The sequence below is a fragment of the Strigops habroptila genome, chromosome 3 (assembly GCF_004027225.2).
Source record: "Strigops habroptila isolate Jane chromosome 3, bStrHab1.2.pri, whole genome shotgun sequence".
In the NCBI taxonomy this organism is placed as follows: Eukaryota; Metazoa; Chordata; class Aves; order Psittaciformes; family Psittacidae; genus Strigops; species Strigops habroptila.
This window is the reverse complement of record NC_044279.2, coordinates 70,858,483-70,885,579: the sequence shown is the minus strand read 5'-3', so window position 1 is coordinate 70,885,579 and position 27,097 is coordinate 70,858,483. Positions and strand designations below refer to the sequence as shown.

Genomic DNA, 27,097 nt, shown 5'->3' with positions numbered 1-27,097 from the left:
TTCCTCTGCTCCCTGTCAGGGACTGGCACTGTAGAATCACTCAGGCATCTGGGTTCATTGGCTACACAATAGCACCCAGAAATATGGGGTTAAACAATTTAATATTAAACAGTTAAATGCTGTACAGCTAAATGCATTCCCTGCTAGCATAATTCCCTTTCTATAGTGTTGCTCTACCAGCCAAGATTTCAAACCAACTATGATCTAGCAGCTGTAGAAAACTGGTAGGCAAAAAAGTAAACCTTAACAAATTCACTGCTTGGACACCTTTTCACTTATCCTCTTAAGGCACAGAATGATCTTTGGAAGCACTGAATATTCTCAGCTCAATGAGACTGAGCCTTATTGTACATGTGGCAGCATGTACAAAGAGGCACATTTTGTGATTTCCATAATAAGACATGGCACAATTGACATCTGCAAGGCTCTAGTGAGGATCAGAGATTCAGCATCTCCTCAAACCACAAAGAGACCCCAAATCAATATGTGTGCATCTGTATGCATCCAAAAATATACACAAATATGCATGCATGCACACATGCAGGTGTAACAACTAATCCTGGGACATGTTGGCTCCAGAAGCATTACGCTGGTCACCTTGCGTGTCCTGTATGAACCCAGCAAAAAACAAGACAAAAGCAGATGAAGGAATGGACAAATGAAAAAACATATCCAAAAAGACAGGCAGTGAACAAATTTAGAGCAAATTCTTTCCCTCTGCTGCCAAAAAAAACCAGCTTGGTGTTTTTAAGTAAACATCACAATCAAATTATTAGCATGCACTGGAACATCACTCTTGTACTAAACCATCCCACTGAACAGTCATTTTGAAGGGTGGAAAAATTAAGATCTCATGATACACTTCACCATGTTTTCTTACTCGTTTGAATCATTTTCCAAATACTGATTTACCTGCTGTCTACTGTGTGTTACTAGTACTCCAAACCACGCACCCATGTGAAGGTAAGACTCCAACAAAGCACACTCATCTTCCGTTTACAAACTGAGTTCATCATACTTTACTACAACAATTGGGAAATAAACTAAGAAATTCACATGAAAGGATGATGATGATGGCATTGACACAACTGGAAATAATCCTAGGATGTTTAATTTGAAGAAAAGAAACCTTTCTAAAGCAAAAAACCAGGGTCAAGATATATATGCGTCTTTTCACAACAGTACACAGCTTTTCACTCCTTAACTATTTTTCACATTACATGTCTTCAAACAAATGTTAGTGGGTTTATTCTTCAAAACAGAAAACATATTTTTGAGAGTGGGACTGAAGAAACAGCCCAGTCCATAAACTGGATCAGACTATGGATACACAACTGAATTACAACTGTTTACCAAAAGACAGCACACCAGTAGGGCTGCTGTTTATAGGCAACGCCTGTAGTCTAATACTCAAGGCAGAAGGCATCAAGTAAGACCTTGGCCAAGACACACAGCAACCATTTACTTGCGAAGGCGAAAACCACATACACACATGTATGTCAGTTGCTGAGGCACCACACTGAGCTGTTTGAAGCCCGTTGAGCATCCGAGTCCCACTCTGGAGACACATAATCGCTATCAGTTGGTATAGGGTCATCTGAAGTTAATGGAAGTATGCTGATTTACGCTGGCTGAGGGCCTGATCCAAAATTCACAGAATTAGAAGGTGGTTGGAAAGGACCTCTGGAGGGCATCTTGTATTAAATTTTGAAAGACCTTTTGATAGAGCAAGATATAGACATTTTTCTTGCTGGTACTGTGACCCCTAGCAAGAGACCAGAAAGAACAGCCAATGCAGGGAGGTGTCAGCCGTCCTGGACCATAGTTGAACAAGACGCAGAGAAGAGGCTCCTTCCTATTTGGTGGTTGTATTTTATTATTTAATGCCACAGGTAGGCCTGAAGCTTTACAAATTTATCAAAATAAAGATAAAGCAAACAGCTTAGCGTAACAGGCAAATTCTACACGTGACAAGAATAATATCCCACATGGATGAACTAGGAGAGGAGGAAGGGGAAGGATAGACAAACAAAAAGAAAACAGGCTTGGGCAACTCACTTTTCCTTCCAGAGGGATACAAGGAGTTTGTACTGACATGTTATATCAATTTCCATTCAACTTTTTGGTTCTTATTTTTACCACTTCATTATTATTCGTTGTTAATCCATTGCTATTTTTCCACTGTAGCAGCAAAGCTCCTGATGGGAAAACAACGTTTTCTTACAGCTCCTGGAACTGGAGTAGATTTTTCTGTTTAAACTGTCACTCTCCTCCAGCCGGTTGGCATGCAGATTCAAGGATTTGGTCTGGATCAGCTACTAGTTTCCGCTTGTGATAGCCACCTGAAGCCTGGCAGAGCACTGACTCCAGCAGCCTGGCAAACCCTGACTAGCCAGTACTCACCTTTGCCATAGGGATCACTGATTCATATTTTTAGCAAGTACTGTGGCCTACAACTTCTGAATCATTTAAATTACATACCAGGCAATGTCTCTTTTCACATTGCTTCATCTTAACATTCTGCTCCTACATTTGTAAAAGTACACTTTAATGATTCTCAAGTACTAATTCAAAACAAATTTTCAATGCAGAAATTAAAAACAATCTGAAACAGATTATGTATCATTATCCTGCCTGGCAGAATGCAACAAACATCATAAATCTATCTCACTCACAACACAGTAATGCAGCTAAAAGTGGTCTTAGTGCTTTTAAAAGAAAACTTCCATTCAAGAGATGACTTACATAGTTGTGAGAAAAAGGTACAATTTACTGCAGCACAGTCCTGCCTAGAATGCTGGCTGAGGTTTCTATGGTTAATCTAAATTAAAATTAATTCCATAATTTGTTTTTTTGGCAGAAGGTCTACAAGCTAATTTTCATCTTTCTTCTTCAACTATAATTAAAAACATAAGGAAAAGGTTTTGTATGCCTCAAGTATGAAGGTACATTACAGTAGAAATTTTTGTTTTCAAATGGCTACAATGCTCACATTAATCAACTCAAAATTAAGTGGGAAAGTAGAATATCATTATTGCCTTCCTGTGATTATACAGTTAACAATAAATACACCCCATGCCTACAGGGGAATAACACCCTGCATGCTAGACTTAGTTACTTGTTCTAAAAGGAAGTCAACCTTAATGCAGATTTGATCTGCAGTCACCACACACTTCTGTCACAAGAATTACTAATCAGTAACTCAGAAACAACAGAAGAGGGCAAAGGCACCTAAAAGGCTTTTTACAGCAATATTCAAAAGATATTAATAGTAAAGATGCAAAATGTATAATACCAAAGGGAAAAACTATTGCATGGAGTTTGGCTTCTGTCCACAGGCAAAATCTACTTTGTCTATATAATGAGCAGGTAGGTTCAATGTGAGAAATGTACAAGTGGTCCAGGTCTCTCTGGATGTGAGACAGTACATAAGGCTCCAAAAGAGGTCTCTCAGCAGATTAAAACTACCCTGATTCCATAAAGGCCTCCTGATGACTTCTCAGCAAGCAGCCTGCAAGCACACAATCTCAGATTAAGGTCATTCTTGTAAGCACTCAAAGGCAAGACATCACATTAAAGACAGCTTTAATAAAAGCCTGAAGTTCACTGAATCATCACCTTGTCCACTTTAGCCTATCCAGGACATTCACTGTTTTCAACCCTTCACAAGTTCAGTTTCCTATCATCTCTTACTCTAATATAGACATATTTCAAGACTAATTGAAAGAGCAGCAGAATAAACATGGAATAGAAACTTTTTCTAACACTTAGCTTTGAGAATTAGTCCTGCAACTCAAGTGACACTTTGTTAATGTATGATTCTACAACTGCTACAGAGTGTGGTGAATAATCACTCTTTGTGGCATTCTGGGTTAGATAAATCACATTTCACCTCTGGTGGATGAAGTACAAATCTTGATTTTGGAAATGCATTTGGGGAGGCAGAGAGGAAAATAAAAGCACAGCGAATTTTCCCAAGGCCTGTTCAAATTCAGTGGTCTCACCCCCTCTCCCATCCTTCTCGCCCTTAAAGACTGACACTCGTAAACTAAATAAGAAAAAAAGCTTTAGGTTTAAATAATAAGCATGTGATTGAGAATTAATGAGGAGAAGCAGTTTCCAATTGGGAAGCTTTTTCCCCTTCAAGAGGGGAAAAAGATCCCCAGTTTAGATGTGGAAGGAGCCAAAACCACAAGGCTCCTTATCTTCAGTAAGTGAAAAGCAATGGCTGGAAGAGGGGGAACAAAGTGGAAAGTGAGAAATAACAATGATCAAAGATTGCAGCTGTGTGAGAAGACCATAAAACACGCAGATAAAAGCACGTAAGATGAAGCAACTTCATTTGAATTAGACTCATGGGCATTAAGCAAGCCAGAAATAGCAACAGTGCACAGGGGGGAAACTGTTCACTTTGTTAAAGAGAGTAAAATTTTCTCATCTGCCATGGACTTTCTGGTTAGTGGTAGGGATGTCACTCAGTCTGTGCCCCATCGATAGAGCAGGATGTTGTGCAGAAAAGCCACACATGGTCAGGGGACAGTCACGTAACAAGGGAAAGATATGAACCTACGCAAACAGCTATACTTAACAGATCCCTAATGAAGAAGAAAAAGGTGAGAGAGAGAGACTGGCTATAGTGACCTGACCCACCTGAATTTTAGAGAGGAACACAAATATTGCAGACCATGACAGATGGGGGTACAACCACGAGAAAGGGAGATAAAGCCCTGACGAAGAAAAATTTTGCCAACTAAGAAGGGTGGCAATGCACAGAGAGATACTTTCAAATGACAAAGGTGACTAAAATTAAGAGAAGAACAAATATCTGAATGTACCCTCAAAGGAATACCCTGTAATTTCAAGGAGGTGTTATTTGAGCACCAGCTACTGCTATGAATAGTGGGTACATCTACTCATATCAAATATACAAGAGAAAAGCATGGGAAAGTTACAGACAGAAAGAAATAGGCTTCCTTCTTGGGGGTGGAAGAAGGGAAGGGGTGGGAAATTCCTTCAGATATGAAGAAAATGGGGAAAAGACCCTTGCCATACACACAACTTCAGTCTAAAACACTTGTACACTGGGATCCTTCCGTTCAGATATGAGTTAGAACAGAGAACAATTGGTACAAGTGGTTATTAAGTAAGATACAGGTAGTCACAAGATGAACCTCCAAAAGAAGCAAGCAAAGGAGACAAGCAGTCTGCAAACAGACTGACTGGTTGCAGAGAGGATCAGAGGGGCAGAGGAGACAGACAGCTGATCAGAGATTAAATTTTCCCTGGGGGCACAAACAACCCTCTCAAATACATGAGTTTATTTGAGCAGGTTTGAGCATACAAAGGGGACAGAAGGAAGTAGGGAATGGATGGCACTGAGGCAGCGTGTGGTCACAGTGACAGTATTCCATTGTAAAATGCTGAGGAACTGCTGGAAATATTTACTATCCCTCTGGCCATTCCCCCTCATTATTTGTTGTAACCAGTACTTGAAAAAGAGCTTTTTAATACATAAATGGCATATGTATAAGTTGTTTCTAACTCCAGCTTCATTCTTTGTTATTTATTATTTTCTGAGTGGTAAGTATGACAAAGCAATATACATTAGCTGTGGGAGGCATATCCCTGTCCCAGGCAGCCTGCTCCTGCCCCAGAAAGTCTCAAAGCACATAAGAGACCATGGGTGGGTGAAAGCAAGTAATACTGTCCCCATGTTACAGAAAGAGAACTAAGAAAGAGAGCTAGTAAGTGATTTTCCTGGGATTTCATAGGTCAGTGGCAAAACTGTATATTTAAACCCTCTCTTCAGCATCCACCTGGCGCTTTAGTCACAAGGGCAGTGCATCCCTTTTAAGGACATTCTCTTTCATCCTCAGAATGTCCTGGTAGCAGGAGTCTTTGACTGAATGAACATATTGAGTTTATATAGCTTTAAGTCTTATTGAACCATGCTGTACTTTTCCATCTCTATTTCCAGCTCCCTTGAAGTCACTTCTGGTCAGAGCTCAAAATTAGCAGTACTACCAACTCCATCCACAAAGCCAACCTTTTTATCTACTTACAGTTCTGTTGGTGAAGTTATTGAAGTCTGTCACTAGGATTTGCTTGATCATCTCTGGTGTGGAGACCACCACAAACATCTGGCGACCAATGTAATACCTACAAAGAAAGAAAGCAGAGAGTCATTATAGCACATAATGACTGCCAGAGAACCATCTCCTTCCCTAAAACACCTCTTCTGGCTTGAAAATGCTTGCCATGAACAGATATCTCAGAAAATCTATTCCCTTGGGTAAAGCAGTACCTTTTCCCATCCCTCTCAACTATTAAATTAAGATGCATGGTCCTGGAATTTAAAGGAAACAGCTTAAAACCTTTTACTGATTAATCAATACTCAGCCAACATTTTAAAGTAAAGGTTTACACACTCTATGCTCACTGTGAATTCTGTACAAAGTGGTGTAGTACCACTAAGCCAAACTACGGAGAGGCAAAACATTAGAAACCAACAACCAAAACAATCAGGACAGACCTACAGAATTGATTATCTTGCAGTTAGTCACATGAAATGTCTTTTCATGGCAAAGCCCTGGGACCTACCCCAACCCCACAAATCCTAGAGGTGCACAGGTCCCCTCTCCAGCAGCATTCTCCCCAAGTCCAATGGGCGCTTCATGCTCAGCTTCTCTGCAGGAAAAGGAAGAAGTACCACCAGCAATTAGAGGTTGCTGCAGTCCCCACCTTTGCCGATTGCTGGACCAGAAAGACTATGCAGGCAGCACTGCCTTTGCTCTGCCAGGACAGAGGAAGATAAGGCTAGCGGCAGGCACAGGAGGGACAGGCAGCTCAGAGCAGAACACAAGAGCAATACCACAGATGCTACAACACCATGGTAATATTGTTGCCTAATCATTTTAGTATGATCTAGCTTAATATCAATATATTGCTTATCACCTGTCTACACTGCAGCAACAGAACAGACAGGCAAACCCTGGGCTGAATTAAATTTAGCAGCTGGAGGTTCCCATGGCAATGAAGCTGCAGCAGCACTGACTTCACTGAGGGCAAACAAGTCAGACAGATATCTTGATTCCAAAATAGTCCACCTTGACCCCATACCACCAAAACTCACAACAAATGACAGAGAAGAACAAGAAAATAATTTGCTTCAGGAAGGAAGAGATGTTCTTTTCTTCTCTGGTGGGTTTCCAAAGGGAACTTTTATTTCCCAAATCCAACCCACAGGCTCCACTTGTACCTTAGATACAGGTGGTCTATTAAAATAAACCTGCTTCACCTCTTCCAGTTTGCTAAGCCACAGCAAAGTAGCTGTCTGTTAATGGTCAAACTTTTCTTTAGACTCCTAATAGGTGCATAGGAAAGAGCTGAGGCCTCGTTTTAAAGAATGCTTTGAGCACAGTCTTTGGTAAAAGCAGATAATGCCCTCTGTGGCCCTTCTACATGTACTTTGTACGACTTCTCTGGCATCAGAGGTGAAGACCTGTGCTGCTCCAAACCTATCCAGCCGTGAATACTGACCTCTCACACTCACACCTTGCTTTTCTCTTCCCCTCTCCAAGTTTATTGAGTTCCCTGTCTCATTTAGTGGTTAATGACTGATGGTCTTCCAACACACTGCTTTTCACAGGGACCAAATCCCTATTACCAGATTCCAAATCTGAATCAGAAGATACCCTGATAGCTCAACTCTGACCACCAAGAGGCACCACATGATACATCATGCAAAGCACATGTGTGTGTGAGACAGACAGAAACTTCCTGTTTATTTCAGCCTTGGGAAGTTGCAGAGCTCCAGCTCCAGTCCACTGGAACACAAGAGCAGTACTCACTGTTGGAGTCCTTATGTCACAGTGCTTGAAAGCACTTAGGACTAAAATTTGGGACAGGAGCATCTCCTACTTGAGCTGCTTTTATGAGAAAATGACTCACAAGCCAAGCTTATGTAAACAAATCTATTCATCATTCTCCAATTCAGACCAGTCACCCAAACTCCCAGTTCTGCTTCCACAGCTAAGTTCTTTCTTTTTTATTTACTCTTCTCTAAGTTTCTATCTATAGGCACCTCTTTTTCCTTTCTTTATCCATTTATAAAGAAGGGCATAGAAGAAGAAGGGGGGGGGGGGGAGGAAAAATCCCCTAAAATTAATAAACTGAAAGTACTGAAAAAATACCTTATATTTTCTTATATTTCTTATATTTGCTTTTTAAGCAAAGTTCTGCCTGCTTATAAAGAATGACTGCTGTAAAGCAGACACAGACTATCACCTTTTATAGTATCCCAAACAGCAAAAGCTCTCTTCCGGGCTTTTTTTCCACTGTTCTACTTTCTGTATATAATCTTTCTCACCTTTTCTAGAACACAAAAAGACGGTGTGTATGGACATGCTTTGCAAGTCAAAATTCACAGGCTAGGAGCATGATTTCCATGATCTTCCCCTGAAGTTAACAAAACAGGACAAGTAGAGCTAAGCATGAAACAAGACCGCCTGAGCTATTTCACTTAGTAAACAGGTCCAGAACCTGCAAAGCCACCAGAAAGATATTTAACTGAGTTTTAACATATTTAAAATCTTTTACAGGAATAAGGCCTCAGTCACAAACCAAGAAGCTATCTCCCAACTATCTCCTAACTAGTTTTTGTGGTTTGGTTTTTTTTCACTTGTTCTGAAATGGCAAGTAAAAGATAAAATCCTCCTGAACAATAATCTCTTCTTTCCAAGTAAATAACATATTCACCCCAGCATGTAACTTCATTTTGATTCTGTATCACTACATAAGGATATCACCAGTCTCACATAGGCTTAGATTTATTATTGAACAAAACCCGATATTCTTGTCAGATTTTAATAAATAAAAGTTTGAGAAAAACAAAAGCCTCCCAGCAAACACATTACAAATGGATTCATGAATAATTTAGGACAGTACTTTTTATTAACTTTCTCTAGGTTAATCTTTTCTCAGGGCTTGTCCACACACGGAAGTCCCGCCTTTACTTAGGGTGATACAATACCATTACACTGCTTGACCGAAACCTTTAATATTTTCACGTAGAGTGTTCCAGGTGTAATGCAAACACTTGGGACTATCTAGCTCATTGCTTCAGAGAAACAAGAATGCATGAATGGTAGTATGGCATCCTCGGAGCAATACAACTCTGTCCACATGGGAATCTGTTGTAACACTGCCGTACTGGTAAAAATACGTTTCAGAAGTTGCAGAAAAAGCAGGCTGCCCTCCAGTGTATTTAACAAAGGATTCACAAGTCAAGGGGTGGTTAAGTTATAGTAAATTGAGCAAAGGAAGTTAATCTGCATCCAGAGTGTTTTAATAACTAAAGAGGCTACAAACACCTGACACACTCAACTGCAGCAGCTTGGTTTGTAAGAGTAGACAAGCACTAGTCTTACAGCAATTGATGAAAAGGGCAGAGACTTGCATTCAGGTTTCACCCTAGATGTCGCAGTTCTCTTTAGTCATTTTGTAAACATGTCTTTTTTTCTATTTGCAAGTATAAACAGCAATCCAGCAATGATTTCTGTTGGTTTGGGCTTGCAACACTACTGCTTTTTGCAGAGATGTGGTGCAGGTGTCTTAATCCAACTCCTAGTATCTGCCATGGCCAAGGCCAAAGAAGTTACCTCACGAAGGTGTTAGCATGGAGATAAGTGGTGCCTGCAAGTCCAACTATGAGCTGAGGTAGGGGCAGTGACACAAGAGGCACACTGGACTATCCAGTCCCTCATGCAACACCCAACCGCATCATGTCCGTTTCCAGTGTTTGCCACGGATCCCTCAGGAATGCAGATTTCTGTTCCTTAGGCAATGTAGATGATCAATCAGCTACTTTTAATTTGAAGGACCGATTTAGCATTATCCTTTCTGTGTCCCCAAGATCATTCTGGCTACACCGCACTGTCATCTGCTGTCAACATGTCCTGAGCCATGGCTGTGCTCTCTGAGAAAAGCTCACAGCAACGTTGCCTTGCCACATAGGAAAAGATGGAGCGTGTATGCAGTACATCATGGCTAAGGGCCATGTGCTTTTGTGTAACACCCGTGTGGGAAACACCTGCAACCCTTTCACCTTGTTTATAGTGCTGCTGTCAATTCACAGAAGACTTTGATCTCCCTATCTATTATCAGTCCCATGTATTACAAACACATCACATTATTCATAAAACACATATATGCTGGTAGGCAATAAATGAGGCTTTGTTTTCTACGCTGCAGTCTGGCAAAGTACACAAAGATCATCTGGAAAGCTAAATGAAAATAGAAAACTTTATTATCTCTATCTTCCTCAGGGAAGAACAAAGAAAAAAGAACCAAAACCAAGGTGGGGGAGGTGAAGGAGAGATATGCAAATGCAGATACAGGGGAAAAGACTAATATTCTTAAGAGACATTTTCTTAAAAAGAAGTTCCTCAATCACTCTGCCTCTTTTGTTTAGAGATACCCATCCACTGCAGGCAGAGAAATGCAAAAACAAATAGCACCCTGCTTGTTTAAAATAGGACTGAAGCCTGGCATTACCTGCTTAGTTATTTCAGATGTCAGCAAATTGATTTGTCATGAGCACTGCCCCCTTCCAGCTCTTGCAGGCAATTCAGACCCTGTATGTCTAAGCAAAAGGAAATGAACGGCTGTAAGGCCCAACCACAATCTTTATGGAAAGAGTTACTTTAGGAGGAAGGGAAAGGGCAAGGGGGCAAAAAAAATTGTCAGGTACTGTGAGTCCCATTATTATTTGTGTTATATTAGCCGCTAGAGGCCTCCAGGGTCCCTGGGCTCTAACTTGGCAGTAGTTATACATAACTAGAAGGCTCATTCTAGGTCTGTGGAGCCTACAATTTAAATGACCTGGAGTGACAACCAGTGGGGAAAACAAACAACGTTCTCATTTTCTATCTGATGGACAAGGGGACAGGCAGGTATGGAGGATCCATGAATTGACACCACGTGAGAACATTGCTTCTCAGCTGCCATGTACACCTGCAAATCCCATACCAGCTCTCTTCAGGAAATCTGCTGGAAAGTCAGGAGCTAACTGCCATGCCACTTCTGCATTCCAGGCTGTGACTCTACCTGGCAGGGTGCCTTTCCTGGGCTATTTTTATACAGCACTGACAAGCTGACTATCTCTGGATTGATTGATTGAGAACCCAGAAATGCACATCACCACTTAAGAAAAAAACACACACACACACCCCGCCCCCCCCCCCCCAAAAAAACCACAACATCCTAGAAACAGGTGAGATTACTGGACATAAAAATGAAGCCCCAGTAGCACTGAGCATTATCAGGCACAGAGAAGTTTCCAAGCACAGCTCTGCCAACACACAGACACATGCCTCAGCCGGAGACTAATCCAACCCATTGTGTAAATTCATGAGAAAGAAGACATGGCCACAGTCCTTTCTATTTAAGAATAAATTGTCCTTCATTTCCTTTTTCAATGAACTACACTTCTTTTCATCTCATGAAAGCTTTAAAATAAGTACACAGAACTATTAATTTAATTCCTGCCTGTATTAAAAATATCACGTAACAAGATGCTCAGACACTCGCGCACACTTTCTGCGCCGCTCTGTATTGCTATGCATCCACCTCTTTGTCCACATACCCGGGATTAAAAATGCTATCTTCTACATACCAAGAACCTCTGCACTACCTCAAACTTGCACCTTGCCAAAAGACCTCTGCTTTCTGACATGCTTAAGGAAGTATCAAAAAAGGAAGAAAATTTCAGGATTATTTATATTCTCTGCACCACTAAAAGCACAGCTATTTTTAAAGGAGCTCCTCCCTTGTCAGGTGCAGTAAGAGACTCATGGTATGAAAGTAGTATATTTAGGGTTGACAATAAGGAGAAGGAAGGCTGATTGGGGCCATTACAAGGTACAGAGCTGGTAGACTCTTTCAAGTACCTTACATCGGGGAGCAAACACGATCTATTTCTGGGCATCTCTAATCCCAGCTGGGGTTTAGCAACTTGAGGGTGTCACACATTTACTAATCCCTTCCCCCCCTTCCAAGTGAGCAGTGCAGGAAACGCAGACTCTGCATGGCTGTGTTAATTCATTCATGAAATGAAGTAGATGACATTTACCCACATATAAGGAATGACAGGGATTAAATTAAGCTCACAAAGTGCCATGAAGAGAAAAAAAAAGAAAAAAACACCTCTCAATTATACAAGCATATTTGGCAATCTGTGTCCATTTCTGAGGAAATCTGAGTCCAGATCCAAATGCGAGTATAAAAACTTCTGCCCACATTCAGGGGTTGGAAAGGGAAGCAGCAAAGGGGATGGACATGGATAACAGAATGGATTCTACTCTTGCTCCAGGTGGGCTGCAGGAGAAGCCAGGTCCTGGGCTGTGCTCCTCCACAGCTGGGGAGCTGCTGCTTCCCTGGGCTGGTGGGGGTTATTTTTATCCTGGCAACTGGGCTAAGATGATTGCCACCACCGCCACCACACCGCATGCTTGCATCATACCGCTAGCGCTGATTAGCTGCATCAGTATTCCACTTCATTAATGCGCAATGAAAGCTGTAAATAGGTTACTGCTTTTATAGGATGCTACTGGAAATGAGGAGTACTGTTATATTAATAAAAAACCAGTTGCTCCTCCCACACCTGGGTATACGGTGTATTGCTACTGGGTGACGCTGAAAACGCTCATAGCTCTCAACCTCAGCAGGAGTGCGAGAAGAAGGTTTCTAAATCTTTTCCCATGGTCTTTCCCGTCAAGCTTGGACTGTATTATTAGTCTGTGTTTTGTTACCCATGTTTACACTGTGACATTTTCACCAAAGCTTGTTTTGTCTGCACTCATTAAAGCACAGTATGCCTCACTGACCTCATGTGATGGTGCAGCAGAGATTTCCTGTGGGTTTCAGCATATTTCTGTGCCCAGCCTTTCTGTGGATTTGTGAGACAGATACAGCCTGAGAGCAGTCTCATCTCGGGCTCTTCGCACCTAAATCACTACCAAAATACTCCTTTGCCATACCCTGAGAGAAAAACCATCAGGTTACTATTTCCAGTACACTGGATTACTTTTTTTAGGCAAGGCTACCTCTGGGAGATGGCAAACTTTCTGCATCTCCAAACTTTACTTGCTACCATCTACACAGTGTTCATTTGTATAAGTCTATTATTTACACTCAACAATGATACCTATTTTTATTGGTGCAGTGAAAAAAATTAAGACTACAAGATGGCTGAGGAGGATAAGCAGACAATGTTACTCAGGCTAAACAAGCACAGCCTTTTCTCCATCTTTTTTTCTATGTGAGGGAGGGAGAGGGATCTGCTGAGTGCTTATCTTGATTTCTAGTCAGGAGCTCTAAGAAGCTTCCCTTGACACACAGGTAAGCAATTTCTGGGAAACAACAGACAGTATTACTCTGGCAGAGCTACAGCCATTTCATACAAGATAAATGGAGACAGAGCAGTGCATTTGAAGATGAGGGATATGATGTGACGCTATATCGAATAATATGGCTAAGAGAACACGTAGAAGAGGGGCATGCAGCACAGGGCTGCTTTCTAGCAGAGCAAGGGGTACCCATCCCAAAGGGTGGCTGTAAGGTCAGGGTGGATCCTCAGTGTCCCAGAAATCACGAGAGCATGCGTGTGCCATGGTGCAGGCTCCAAGGAAAATTTTGGGACAGGGGACAAAAAGAGGAGAGCATATGTGGGACCATAAGGAGAAAATGAAACAGGAGGAGGTCAAAGGATTTAAATATAATTTGTGATACTATGACATCATAAGATACAGCAAGCTATAGAACAGTTTGACTATAATAAAATCACAAGTGTAATAAAGTTGCTAGTTACCTGCCCATCACTAACCTTCATATAAGCAAACACGCTTCAAGGTGACTAAAACAAAACTTGCGCGATCTGACTTCTGCCTCTCATAAAGAATTTCTGACCATGATAAAATTTAGGTTTGTATTATTTTTCCTTCCCAAGACCTGACATCAGGATGTGCAAAGAAAAGCCATCCATAAGTCTGCGTTTCTACAAACTTCATCTCATATAAATTTACTTCTCATGGCCAGGACTCGAGCATGACTGGAGTTTTTCACATCTCCGGTTTTGGTTAGCCATTTCAACCCTGAAGGAAAGAAAAGGCTTTCAGAAAACACCGGGTATTTCTATCTGCTGAAAAGTCATGTCCTCATGCATATGTTCAAAAGATGCATTCAGAACAGAGGCATTCAAAATCAGTAGGCTCTTTCTGTTTGTTTTAATTCTGCACTTCATCTTTGATTTCTTCGAGGGCAAGACAGCTCGCCTGCCTCCTGTAAATACAATCAGCAGTGGTGAACAACACAATACTTCATTTTTCCATGTGTCCGAAATAAACATACACATAATTTGCTTTCAGTCTACTCCTTGCTGGCATTTTGATCTTAAATCAATGAAAGAGTTACAATATATTGCACACTATCCCTATTTATTCTTTTGCTCTGTTTATGTTACTGCAGATGCATGCACATCTGAAATAATATTGTTTTAATATTAGAATATTTTAACTCTTCAGTAATAAATAGGACACAATGTACTGATTTTTTGCATCATAAACTTGATGAAATGAGTAAGTCAAACTGAGTTTTGCTTAACTACACATGCATACATTGTTTTGTTGAATAAGAAACAAGACACTTAGACTTGGTCTTGGCTAACAGCCTGAGGATATCTGAAATTTAAGCAAATGAAAGCAGGGTTTCATAAGTGGGAAGCAATGGGCAACCCATTCATCTTGTTCGTGAGCAATAAAGACACAGATCCCAGCCAGCTCTGGAAAGCCTTACTCAGGCAAGTAATGGTTTGCCAGACTGGCCACGAGGGGGACAGTCATTGGGACATGCTTTTCCTTCCTGATCTGCCTTAAAAAAATACGTTGAAACAAAGAAAGAAAGGATAGTAACCACCTACTGAGCTCCTGGGAATGTAATTTTTTTATGCTACAGCATACAAAATGCACACAGGAAAGATTCATTTTTTAAAACGCTTGCATACCTATGGCAGTGTGTGCTTTTCCTATGCATTCTCAAGATTTACACACACATGCACAGAATCATTTAATTTTGTTAATGCATTATTAAATGCATGCTAAGCCCCCAATAAAAGTAATTTCCCAATGCTTTATGCATTTATCATGAAACCACTAGCAGAATTCTTTACAATAAAAATGCTAGCCGTACACATGACCAAACTAAATTATCTAGGGAAATGGCTAATATCTGACCATGTGGAAACATTAGAACGCAGGGCTTTGTTATAGGACTAGAAGGAAAAAATAGATGTATTTTCTTACAGAAAAATCAAAATGATAAAAATATTTTTAATAGTAAAAACTGCTGCAGCTCCAGGAAATTTTCCTGAATCAATTCAATCCGTGTCGTCCTGGACTTTAAAAACCCCTTAAAAATAACCATGATAAATTTCCTAACCTCTTTCAGTGCACCACGCAGAAGACAAAGGAAACTGCAATTCAACAGAGATAGAAAAGGAAGAAAAGAATGGAAAAACCTGATAGCTTGTATATCAGCGGTAACATCCTTGCTAACAACAACGAGCAAATCTGCACCACAAAGGACAAGAGGAGCCGGAGTGATGTGTACAACTGACAATGGCACTCTAAAGTAATGATTTCCAGGAAAATCTGCTGTTACAAATGGACAACAGGCTGCTGAGAAGTAGTTGAGTCATGACTTTCATAACATGGCAAATTATTTCAGCCTAAAAAAGAACATACTGAAAAACAGGATGTATATAGCTCTGTTAAGGCAACTATGGGGATAACATCCTACAAGCAGTTAATATGCTCACCTGGTTTAAATTACTAAACCTTGCTGAAATCTGTGCATGTTCAGGGATTTTTACCAATATTTAATGTGCAGTCATAAGCCACAGATCATGTTTCAAACAGTAATATTAGCAAGAGCACTGCCTAGTTGACCTATTTTCCACTTAACCGCATTGTACATGTTAACAGTTGTAACAAGTACACTTTTTTCACTGCTCCTTTTTTTGTGCATGTGTATGTTTGTATAATAAATGTTACGTACATCACCATATCCTGAAACAACCCAAATCCCTAAGGATGGAAGAGTACATCAAGCCTCCTCCTATTCCATGAATGGACCCTTCCACCATGGAGCAGCAGGCCCTGTTCACCCACCTCCTTCTTCTGATGGCCAGCCAGGGTGCAGTGTATCACACACGCTGGCAGCCAATTCCCACATGTGCACTGCACACGTTTGAACTCTCTTCACAGCTGCATTAAACAGCTGTCCCAGGCCCCTTGTCTAGATGCCTGGGGGCATGAGTGAGATGTAGACTCAAGAATTTCTCCTCTTTGGTTTAGTGACAGCTGCTTGGCTGAAGACCTCAGGACTCCGGCGGACTGCCTCATTTCTGAGTCATCTGAGTAAATGTTATTGTCCAATAACACTTCCCTTTGCTACTCCCCAAACCCTCTGGATCTCTGGAGCCTGCTGGAGCAGTTTCCTAGAGCCCTTCCCTCCAAATGGTTGAGCATACATGAAACACCAGCATTGATACTTAGGATTTCTGAGAACACCCTGAACCAAAAATTGCAGTTTTAATTGCTCAAAGTCCACCTAGAAAAAGGTAAAATGAGAAGATTTGAAAGCAGACCAATGTAAACGCTTCATATTCCTTCTAAATATACAAGTATTGTGGCAAGATCAAGTGACTTGATCCTCAAGCAACAACAGAGGTACAGCAGAGATACAACCCACCCAATCTATTCATAACGTCTATAAACAAAGCAAAAAAAACAACCCTCCAAGCACAACTGTAGGATGAACCATCACTGAAGTAAATATATTGATCTATCAAAAATGATTGAAGACTGACAATAAAAGGGTTATAAATGCTTAGAAGAAAGAGAAGGCAAAACCACAAAACCAACCCACTGAAAAACTCCCACCTGCATTCACAGGGAAAAATGGACTGAAACAATAAAACATGATGGCAGTGCCTGTACATTTTTGATAGCTGTCCCTCCCAAAAGCTGGAACAATCTTGCTATAAACCAAGCAAATGAAAATGTAAATGCTTGAGCAATTGTCTGGGGGATTCAGATGCTTCGTGTCCTGTAGGTAAAGAAGGAAGGGGAAAACAGTAGGAAAGCAGGAGAATGCACCACTTTTAATATTTGTAATTATTGATCGTGCTCTCCTCACCTGGAGCCTTTCTAATGCAGCAGAGACCTCGCAGTTAAATATGCAAACGCTGTCTGCATGGCAGTTTTAGTGCTGCCAGCAACACCTGCTTGTCCTCTGACCTCAGCGCATATCCACTGCTTAGATTCCTCGGGCAGGAGGTGGCAGGATAGGACAGCCTGCAGATTTTGGGGGTGCCAGCCAGTGCCAGTCATATCAACAGCTGCCTGGAGAAATCCAATATTCAAAATGACAAGCCCAAAAGAGGCCTGGGATGGGGAAATACACTGACCGCAATGCCCAGAGCAGTCCTGTGAGCATGTGTAATCGAACGGGTATCAGAGTCTACTTGAAGGTTTAGAAACTGTGTATTTGTTTAAATATTTTGCTAAGGAAACGAACATGAGAAAAGTTATGGTAGTTTCACAAACTTGATTCTATTCCTCACTACTGATGAAAATCCAATTGCATTAGTCATTGGGCAAAAGTATATAAAATGCCACTGGCATGGGAGAAAAAACAGGTCTGTAGCAAGTATAAGTTTAGGTACTTCAAGTCTTAATTTTCCATTTTCCCATGTTGCGATACACTTCCTCAAAAATCAGAATGTAAATTATTTTATCAGAAATTAATTCTATATTTAATGGCAAATACCTTCCCACATGACATTATGTTACCATATGACCTATTTTAACATTTGCCTCTATGTTGCACTTGTAGACCTACTTTCTCCTGCCCCATGCATGGCTTTTTTCCTACTGGGCCAAATGGACAGCCAGTGGACATATAAAATAGTTAGGCTGCTTTGATAAGATTTTACTTTGGCCCTTCACACAGAGTTATTTCATAAGATGTTCCATGTGATAAAAGGTCCCAAAGAACCAAGATCCTCTCATGTCACATTGAAAGACTGCAGCAATTCCCAGTGTCCTTGCCAAGATTCTATTTCAATAAAAAAGATTCCAGCATTGACAGAAAAGCTTGGATTATTGTTGAGATATAAAACATCTACTGCTAGCCCTTGCAAAGTCAGAACATTGCTCCCAACTCACTTTTTTTCTGCATACTACTTTAAGACATCTGGATATGTCTTAAAATTTGCTGTGCAAAACCTAATTTTATTCAACAGGCACCATCATCCAAAAGTTGAAGTTATATAACACGAGAGAGACCTAAAAACATTGGGTCAAGATTTTCAAATAGTCATGGCTTTATGCCTTTAATGGAACTACACTGAAGTAAACAACAGCTTGAAGGTCCAGACCACTATTTTCAGGCATGTTTGCATGGAGGAGAGAGGAGATTCGGGGACAAGACATGATTCGAATCTTAATACGCTAGAAAAATACACTAATCTTAATACATTAGAAAAACTCCTCTGGGAGCACACCCCTATAGATACAATAATTGCTGGGCGAGATGGTCAGGTTTTTTCCCTGATGTAGTTTGTGTCATTCCAGAATGGCTGTGTCTGTGCATGGGAGTTTTTTTGACATTACTATAGCTGTTTAATTATACCAGTACCATTTTATCAGTATGACTAAAATAAATCCTCCTTCAAGACAAGCCTTCAGGTTTAGCCACCAAATTTAATGGAAGGAAAGAAAGATTCACAATCCCCAGGGTAATGGTGGCTTAGCTCGTTCCATGCTCCCCAAGCTAGGAGGAAAAAAAAAGAATAACAGCTGAAAAAGCCTTCTTCCTCTGCAGTGGGGTATACTTTTGCCTAGTGCCTGATGAAATCATACCCAGTCCACTACCAGCAGAAGGTCTGACATAAAGCAGACTCTCCAGGGAAAGAAGAGAGGTAGCCGAACAGAGAAAAAAGGTAATTTGAAGACGGTGCCAAACCAACAAAGAAAAAGGAAATATTTTGTTCCCCTTCTAATAAAACATAGTAGACTAAAATTGATCCCCAGACTAATAAGGTAGAGAAAAAACTAAAACCCATATACAACCAAACAATAAAAAAGTAATGAAGAGATTTATGGAAGTACATAAAAACCTTGGAATGACGTAAAAATTGTCAGGTCACGTTACTGTTTTCAGCTCAACATGGATAAGAAAAACAGGGAGGAAGAAAAATTAAAGCATGGAGGAAAGATACCATAGGGCTGAAGACGATGGAGAGGAAAGAAGGAAAAGAAAGTCAAAGCAAATATTTAGGGGGGAAAAAGTTACAGCAAGAAGCATGAACACAAAGTCCACAAGACAAGGTTGTCAATGTAATTAGAAAAAACCTAACAAACCCCAGAGCCAGCAAAATTGTGGCACCATTAAAGGACAACAGGCAGCAATTGATTGGAAGCATCTCCATAGATACCTGGCAAAGCATGGTGATCTCCAAAGAGGAAAATAAGACTTTTTAAGAAACTAAATAAGAGACATCCCCAAACTATTCATGCGAAATGCTTTAGTGTCCTAAGTGACAGAGGCATCATGAAGTCTTGTCTAAGGACTCTCCAGCATGGGGAAAGAGGGTCTAACCAGCACCTGGTTGGGTGACCAAGGAGGGCAGGAGGAGCTCCTGAGTTGCAAGATTAGTTTAAAGTTGATCTGCTTCCAAGGCTGCCAAGAAAGGGAAGGGGACATACACACACACTGGGAGGGATGATGCATCTTCCTCCCTCTGTGTAGAGTGGGGGGAAATGATTCAGGAGCTTCATTTAAAAATTACTATGCATGACAATAGGAACACCAGTTCATAATCAGATACATTGCGGGTGAAGCCAGAAACCATTAATAGCTACTGAACATTACATATTGTACGTTTCCACTTCAGGTTTGCATCGATATTTCTGGGTGCTGCAGGAAATTCTAATGAAAGCATTTAATATGCACAGCAAAACCTACAATACTGCTGTTTTCCCATACTTTCTTGTAGGATTGGTATACTGAAATAATGCCTCAGATTTTTCAGCCTTTCAAAAGCCCTCAGCCTGCTTCTTCCCAAATGGTGGGAAGGAGGGGGGAATTACAAGGCAGACTTAGGAGCCTGTTAGAAAGATTAACAAATGCAGTTTTTGCTAGACATTGAAGAGGGTAGATCAAGGTGAAATTAAGTCTAAGATACTAGGTTTTATAATTGTGGGGTTCACTCAGAATATTTCTTCCCTCTGCCTTGATTTAGGATGACACAGTCCAGTATGCAGGTGCTGATCATGACAGTGTTATGTGATAGAAAGAGGCAATCTGTTTAGCAGACTCATCAGTCCTTTTAACATGATGATTTTAAGCGTTAATTAGCTAAGAAGCTGGCAGTACAGATCAAAGATTACCCATGCTGTATATTAGGTGTAAAACACTCAGGCAGCATATTTTCAAAAAAACCCTTCAGTTTTCAAATAATCTTAATCTGAAGCTCATAAGGACTATGTTTTAACAGCTAAATTTTGTACTACCAGCGTGCCAGGGAACAGGGTAATGAAGAAACATCTCCCCAGGAACAAATGGAGGTGAAACCTCCTCCTAGGCAAAGCTGCTACCTGCACATGCAGAAGCAGACCAAGATTTTAACCAGGTTCCTCAAATGCTAAGATACAAGGGCCAGCCCTCTGCTTCCCTCATCAACCTTAGGAGCTGACACAGTTCCGGCCAGTCTCAAATAGCCTTTCTGCATCTGGCTAACACCACCCCTGTGGAGCTGTACTAACCATGGGATTTCCCTCTATGCAAACACTTACTCACTGAAGTTACAACCACAGCAGTTTGCACATGCTGAGTACAGGAATGATCATCAGGAACATGGTGCAGGTGACAGGCACTGTCCTTTGCTGCCTTGCCAAGAGCATATAAAATATTGTCTGTCTCATTTGGTTGGATTTCACACTCTCTTTCCAGAGGTGTAAAAGATTACATCAGGTCTTTGACTTACGTTGGCTTGAACAGCTGCAGTGGAGTCATGGAGCAGTCATGGATGGAGGAAAGGAACTTGGAAAAAGCTCAGCAGTGAGCACATGCCTGCAGCTCAGCCACACCAGAGCAATGTCTGGAGTCTCAAAGAAGAGACGGAGAGCTTTGCATGCAGAAGAGTTTACCACTTGCATCAAACATTTCCATTCAAGTGGCTTTGCCTGCTCTGAGGGCTGGGACAGTGACATTTCAGTGGGCTTTTGAGTCATTGTCTGTGAATACCTAGAACATAAGTGGCCCTGGGACCTGACCAGGTCAGCAAGAGGCTACAGCAACAAATCAACAGCCATCACAGAATAGACAAGCTCAAGTTGAATGGTTCTCATGGGAGGCCACAGTCGACGCATAAGATTTGTCCATGGCTAAGAAGAGCTCATTAATAAATACCTTCAACATTACTAGTACTAAGCATCAATTTGCAATGTTCCAGAAACCCAAGTACATTTGAAACATGCCAGAATTAAATTACTCAACTAATTTACCATAAATTCTGCCTATAAACTGCATCCCCTAGGTCTCCATATGCAGAACTTAAAATACTCCATAATGATCAGGCAGCCCACAATGTGATTACAACTGTAACAATAGCACTAGACTCCAATCCCCAAAACAGTGTGATATGCCACCTTTTGGCATCAGTCTCATAACAGGCTATGTTTTCAAGACCAATTAGCTCTAGACAAAAGAGGAGAAACTGGTGATGATATACCCATAAGTAACTCACAAGACTTGTTCCAGCAGCTCCACTTTAGTTAGTTCCAGATTTAACCACTGGAACTAACTATAACCAATACCTTAATTATGGTAAAGTGTGTGGATTCAGACAGAGATGTGGCATTGTACCGTGACACTGCGTTTCTGCCAGGAATATTGTTGGGTTCCTTTTTTTAATGATTTTTCTTTTTAAAGACAACTTTTTAAAAATAGGTTACTACTAAAAAATTCTGAAAGCATTGATTAAAAAAAAAAACAAAACAAAAGACAGAAATAAGAGGTCTGAAAGTTTAATTTTCAAATGTTAAGATTCTCCTATTGTTCAGTCAATTTTTGAGATAATCTTTCCATTTTAGAGAGAATGGCTAGCACATTACACAGAGGAGCAATAAAATGGTCTACATGCAAAGTACTGTCAAAAGAGAGGGTGGGGAAGGAAAAGAAATATTTTTCTACCCATTAACTTCTTTCAGCTACAATAAACCTAGGTGTTTATGCGTACCAACAGCAGTAAAAATATTTTTCAGGCACAAATGCAATTGTTTCTTTTATGGCCCTCATTCAACAAGGTAGATAAACTTCTGTCTAACTTGAAGCATGGTGAGTAATACCATTGAATTTAATGGGATAACTTGTGCTCGAAGTTAGGCACATGTTAAGGATTCTGCTGTACTGTACCCATAGTTTGCAGAATTTAAAAAAAAAAAAAGAAAGAGATAACTCTAATTCACAATAGCAATTCTGGGGCTGATCAACAACTCTATATCAGAGGACCTTATCAGAACACATAAAATGAGGAAACAGCGAGGACAAGTAGTCTTGCTGCAATATGAAAGACTTGACTGTGGCCAAAAATGTATATCACTCTTTAAGAAAACAAAAATCCAGGTCAGTGAGGCTACCAAAACTCTTTATCACGTTAAATGTGAGACAGAGATTATGAAGAGGTATAGAACAGAACTAAGAAGCCCATTTTTCTTCCCTCCTCCCTATCCTTGCCCAAGTATGATTTTTTTCTATTTGAAATATGAAAAGTAAATTGTTTAAAATAGCAAAATAAAGGAAGGACAACGTAAGTCCATTAGATCCCCAGTGCAAAAGAGGAAATCAAACACAATAAGATTGTTTCATAAAACTAAATTGTTTCTTTACATGGGCCTTCAGGGACAAAGATAAGAATACCTGTCCTGGGACTACTCTTTCCACATAAAGCAGAGACATTAAAAAAGCTTGTGAAATTAAAATGGCGATAAAGACACTGTTTCTTTAGGTAAATTAACTGCATGATGAAAACATCAGCTGTTTCCTGCAGGTGGGGATCCTGCCTGTATGCACCTTAGGTTTGCCCCAAGGTGTCTGGGAGGGCAGAAGGAAGGATAAGGCTTTGAGAAAAGTTCCAGATGCCCAAATCCCCGAAACACAAGTCCCTTTTCAGTCCACAAATGGAGAAAGCCCCAAACCTCCACAGTGACTAAGCAGTGTACCTCAGCCCTGATGCAGAAGCCAGGGCTTCTGCAGCGAGAAAAGCTCTTTGATTATGGGCTCATCTGTAGTAGTGCCATCTGCAGCAACATTTTTTGGGGAGAGGAGAAGTCAAGCATTAATACAGAACCAACTCTGGCTACACAGACTTCTGAAAAGCTGTCAGCTGCCAGCATAGTTTGCAATCACAACTCACCCCTGGACACATTTCAAATTAGTGACTGGCTCCATGATCTATCCTAATCCTTTAAATCACCCAATCATTTAAGTGCCCAGACTTAATCTTGGTTCCAATAGTGACTTGTTTGGAAATCATTTAAGGAACATTAGGAAGTCTTTAAGGAAAAAGACCCAACCAAACAAAAACCCACCACCCACAGATCAGACATTGAGTAATCCCACAGACACCTTTAGAAAAATCACCTCTCCTATTTAAAGTTTCTTTCTTTGTATTACTTAAAAACGTGCTGAAGTAACCTACTGCAAAACAAGATACTCTCTATATGGAAATGGAGCTCCATTCACACCTGTGTTGTCTCAAGATGCTTCAGGAGTGCCTGCACCTTGACATGCTCTCTGTGGTACTGTGCTGATCCAGGTGTTCTTATGCTGGAGGCCAGCAGTGGCTCAGCATGGGTAGATGCAGTTTGCTGCTGGCTGTTTTACTAAGGCTTGAGAATGGTTTACAACCATATCTTGTCAAAAATGTCCTCATTAACTCCTTCCCCCATTAGAAAATGCAGATTTTGAGTTGTTGCCTCCTTTTGCCAGTTCACAGCCTGACAACCAGGAGCTCAAACCCCTCTGTTGTCTTCTGCTTTCTAGAAGACGCTTAATCCAAACTCCATCATCTTGCTACTCCCAGACCCATCTCTTCACCTCTGCTTTGTTCTTGTCCTCATCAACACTTACTCTACTACATAATTGCTCAGACATCTCACAGTAGGTTGAAGTTGAGAGGTCAAGTGAAGAAAGAATAAGAATAGGATTTACCCTGCTGCAAGCTCTTTCAGATGCAAAAGGACATGAAGACAGAGTGTCACCCTACAAATTGCACTGAATTGTAATCTTCCATACTTACTCTTTGATTATACACAGTGAGGTCTATGCTATGAACTCTTACACTCCTCCACACACCCAAACGCATTGCCACAGTCAAAGTCAACATAGGTTCATTCATCCCAGAGGCAATCACCTGCCTGCTTGGGGCTCTATTGTATTTTCTGTTCCTTCACTGGCAGTGTGTCATTGGGCCAAGAATATATTACTTATTTTGGCACTATTCTCCAGCTCCAAGTCAGCCATACACACTTACAGTGCTGTAAAGTCATAATGATGCAATCACAGTAGAGTGGTCAAATGCATATGGAGTGTGTATATAAAGTAAAATTAACTCACTGCCTCTACAGTTCTGCTCATGTTGTAGCAGTTGCTTTTCTGATTCCATAAAGTATACTCTCCCTCTTTATTTCTCCTCTTCAACCCAGAAGCACTTTGTTTCTCTGTCTGCTCTTACCACTGTTTCTGATCAGTAGCCATAATCTACAATTGGATATGGTGGGGCTGAAAATAAAATACCAAAACATCAAAGTTGATCCAAAAAATAAGTGACATAAGCCACTAATTTCCACAGAAACCATGACTACTTTCCTGCAAGACTCCTACCATACAAAGGAGAATATTCAAAACAAATCTTAACATGTATCAGCACATTACTTTCCAAATAAGATATTTTTCACTTTTTATTTTTGCTATGGAGAACTAGAACTCATATTTTAGAGGAGGTATTTTTATAGATGGTACTCCAAATTATAGCTGAACCAAAGACTACCACTCTGTTGCAGGATCTCTCCAAAAGTCATGCCACAGTCACTTGGATTTCCCTATTGAACAGAAATGGCCCAACTCTGCCTTTGCACCAAACCCGAGCTGTTTGTTTCTGCCTTGGCTTCCATCTTGGGCCATCTCTGTATGAAAACAGACAGTTTTCACAACACACACTCGCAACTGAAGAGTATTTGCATTGTCTCTTTCTATAAAAAGAGTAATACCATCACCTCTCCTTTGGATCTGCACATGAGAGCGAAGGGAAAAAAAATGCTTTTGTGACCTACAAAAGCCTTACTTGAAATAATTCTCTACGACTTGAGGCCTTTTGGAATGGAAGGGATATATTGTTTTGACTTGATTAAAGCTGAAAAGTTGATTTGACATCCTGTTGTCAAGGAAACCAATTCACACACAAAAGAAAACAGTTGTGATGGTATCATTCAGACTATTCAAGTGACCTTAGAAAGAAAAAAAGGCTTCAGTTCCAAAGATTTGTATTCAACTCACTTCACCACTGTAGAAATAAAGATCATTGCTCTTTATGCTTATTGGAAAGCAGTTTTCAATCTGGAAAAAGCAAAATGCCACATCTTCTTCCAACTGCCAGATCCAATACTTTACTGGGACTGTACACATAAACACACCATTTACTGCCTATTTCAAAGCAGCTCAGGAAGAATCGCACAGAAGACACATAGGAAGAATCACACAGAAGGAGAAGGAATTTCGTTAGTTGACAGGACTGTGATAAATACTCCCCGACACATACCACACCTATTGAACAGCAGCTTGCAAGCCAGGCTTTAAAACATCCTCCTCAGCTACAAATAAAGCTTACCTCAAGCACAGCAGTGTTTGAGCCCAGCTTTGTTATCCTGGGAGATAGCAAAAAGCAGCATTTCTTTTTCTCTGCCAGCCTCCTAGATCCCTCCAAAAATTAATTGTTCATGCATGCAATAAATGGGATGCAGGTATGCACAATCTGCTTACTCCTCCTACTGAGAGGATCCCAGAGAGGCAGAACTGTCCTGCTGACCACTACCACCACCATCCAGCTTTGCAGCCCATATAAGTCTCACTGAGGTTTAATTCTCTGATAGCTGTGGGTAGATTGGAAAAATAAAACTTTCCATCTATCCGCTCACACACTGTAATTATACATCTCTTTCTCTGATGACATAGCCTCTGCCTGGTCGAGTAAGCAGGCAGATGACTAAATAGCAACTTATCTGGAATTCAGATTAGAAAAAAATAGGCATGATATTAATAAGGAGGGAAATACACTGAGGAACGAATGCCAGTGTTCTTACATTATTGTCATTTAAAGGCATCATATCAAAGGTCATGGAGGTAATAAGTCTCAGTCATTTTCCATTTGTTACACAACATACAAATTACCACAGTGTTAATGAATATCCTTCTCTGTTCCTGGCCAGCTAAGACACTGTATTATTTCTTCTTAGAAAAGCACCTACCCCTTGGAATTCATTATTTCCATCACTTCTTGCAGCACTTTGTCCTTAGGGCTGAGCATAAATGCCACGAGGTGGTTGTGGCTGGAGCATCAAATGCTTCGTATGCCTGAGTCTGACTTTTTTCTGATAGAGCATTTTTGCTGAAAGTGCATACAAAGCATATTCATACTATTTATGATCACCTATGCATACACGTTCATATATGCTCTCTTCTTGCAAGTGTCTTAAGCCCCTTGCAGAACACACAAAAAATCTTTTTAATTGACTCTACTTTGTAGATCTCGTTTGATACTTATACATTGAAATAATAGTTATGCCAGAAACACCAACTGACCACAACAATAGAAGCTACCATGAAATAACTGAATTTCAACTTAAAACGATGACAACTGGAAAGCAGTTCTTGGAATATTCACAGGAATGTGGAAGGGCTTGTATGAAGGAATATACTG

General features: G+C 40.6%; 1 protein-coding gene across 5 annotated transcripts in view; it reads right to left on the bottom strand.

The window, feature by feature from the left end:
- Positions 1-27,097, bottom strand: part of TBXAS1 (thromboxane A synthase 1) — a 233,624-nt gene that overhangs the window by 120,218 nt on the left and 86,309 nt on the right. For all 5 annotated transcript variants that reach the window (XM_030478710.1, XM_030478708.1, XM_030478712.1 and 2 more), the window contains one exon: positions 6,063-6,159. In XM_030478710.1, coding sequence (XP_030334570.1) covers positions 6,063-6,159 — 97 coding nt within the window. The remainder of the gene's footprint in view (positions 1-6,062; positions 6,160-27,097) is intronic.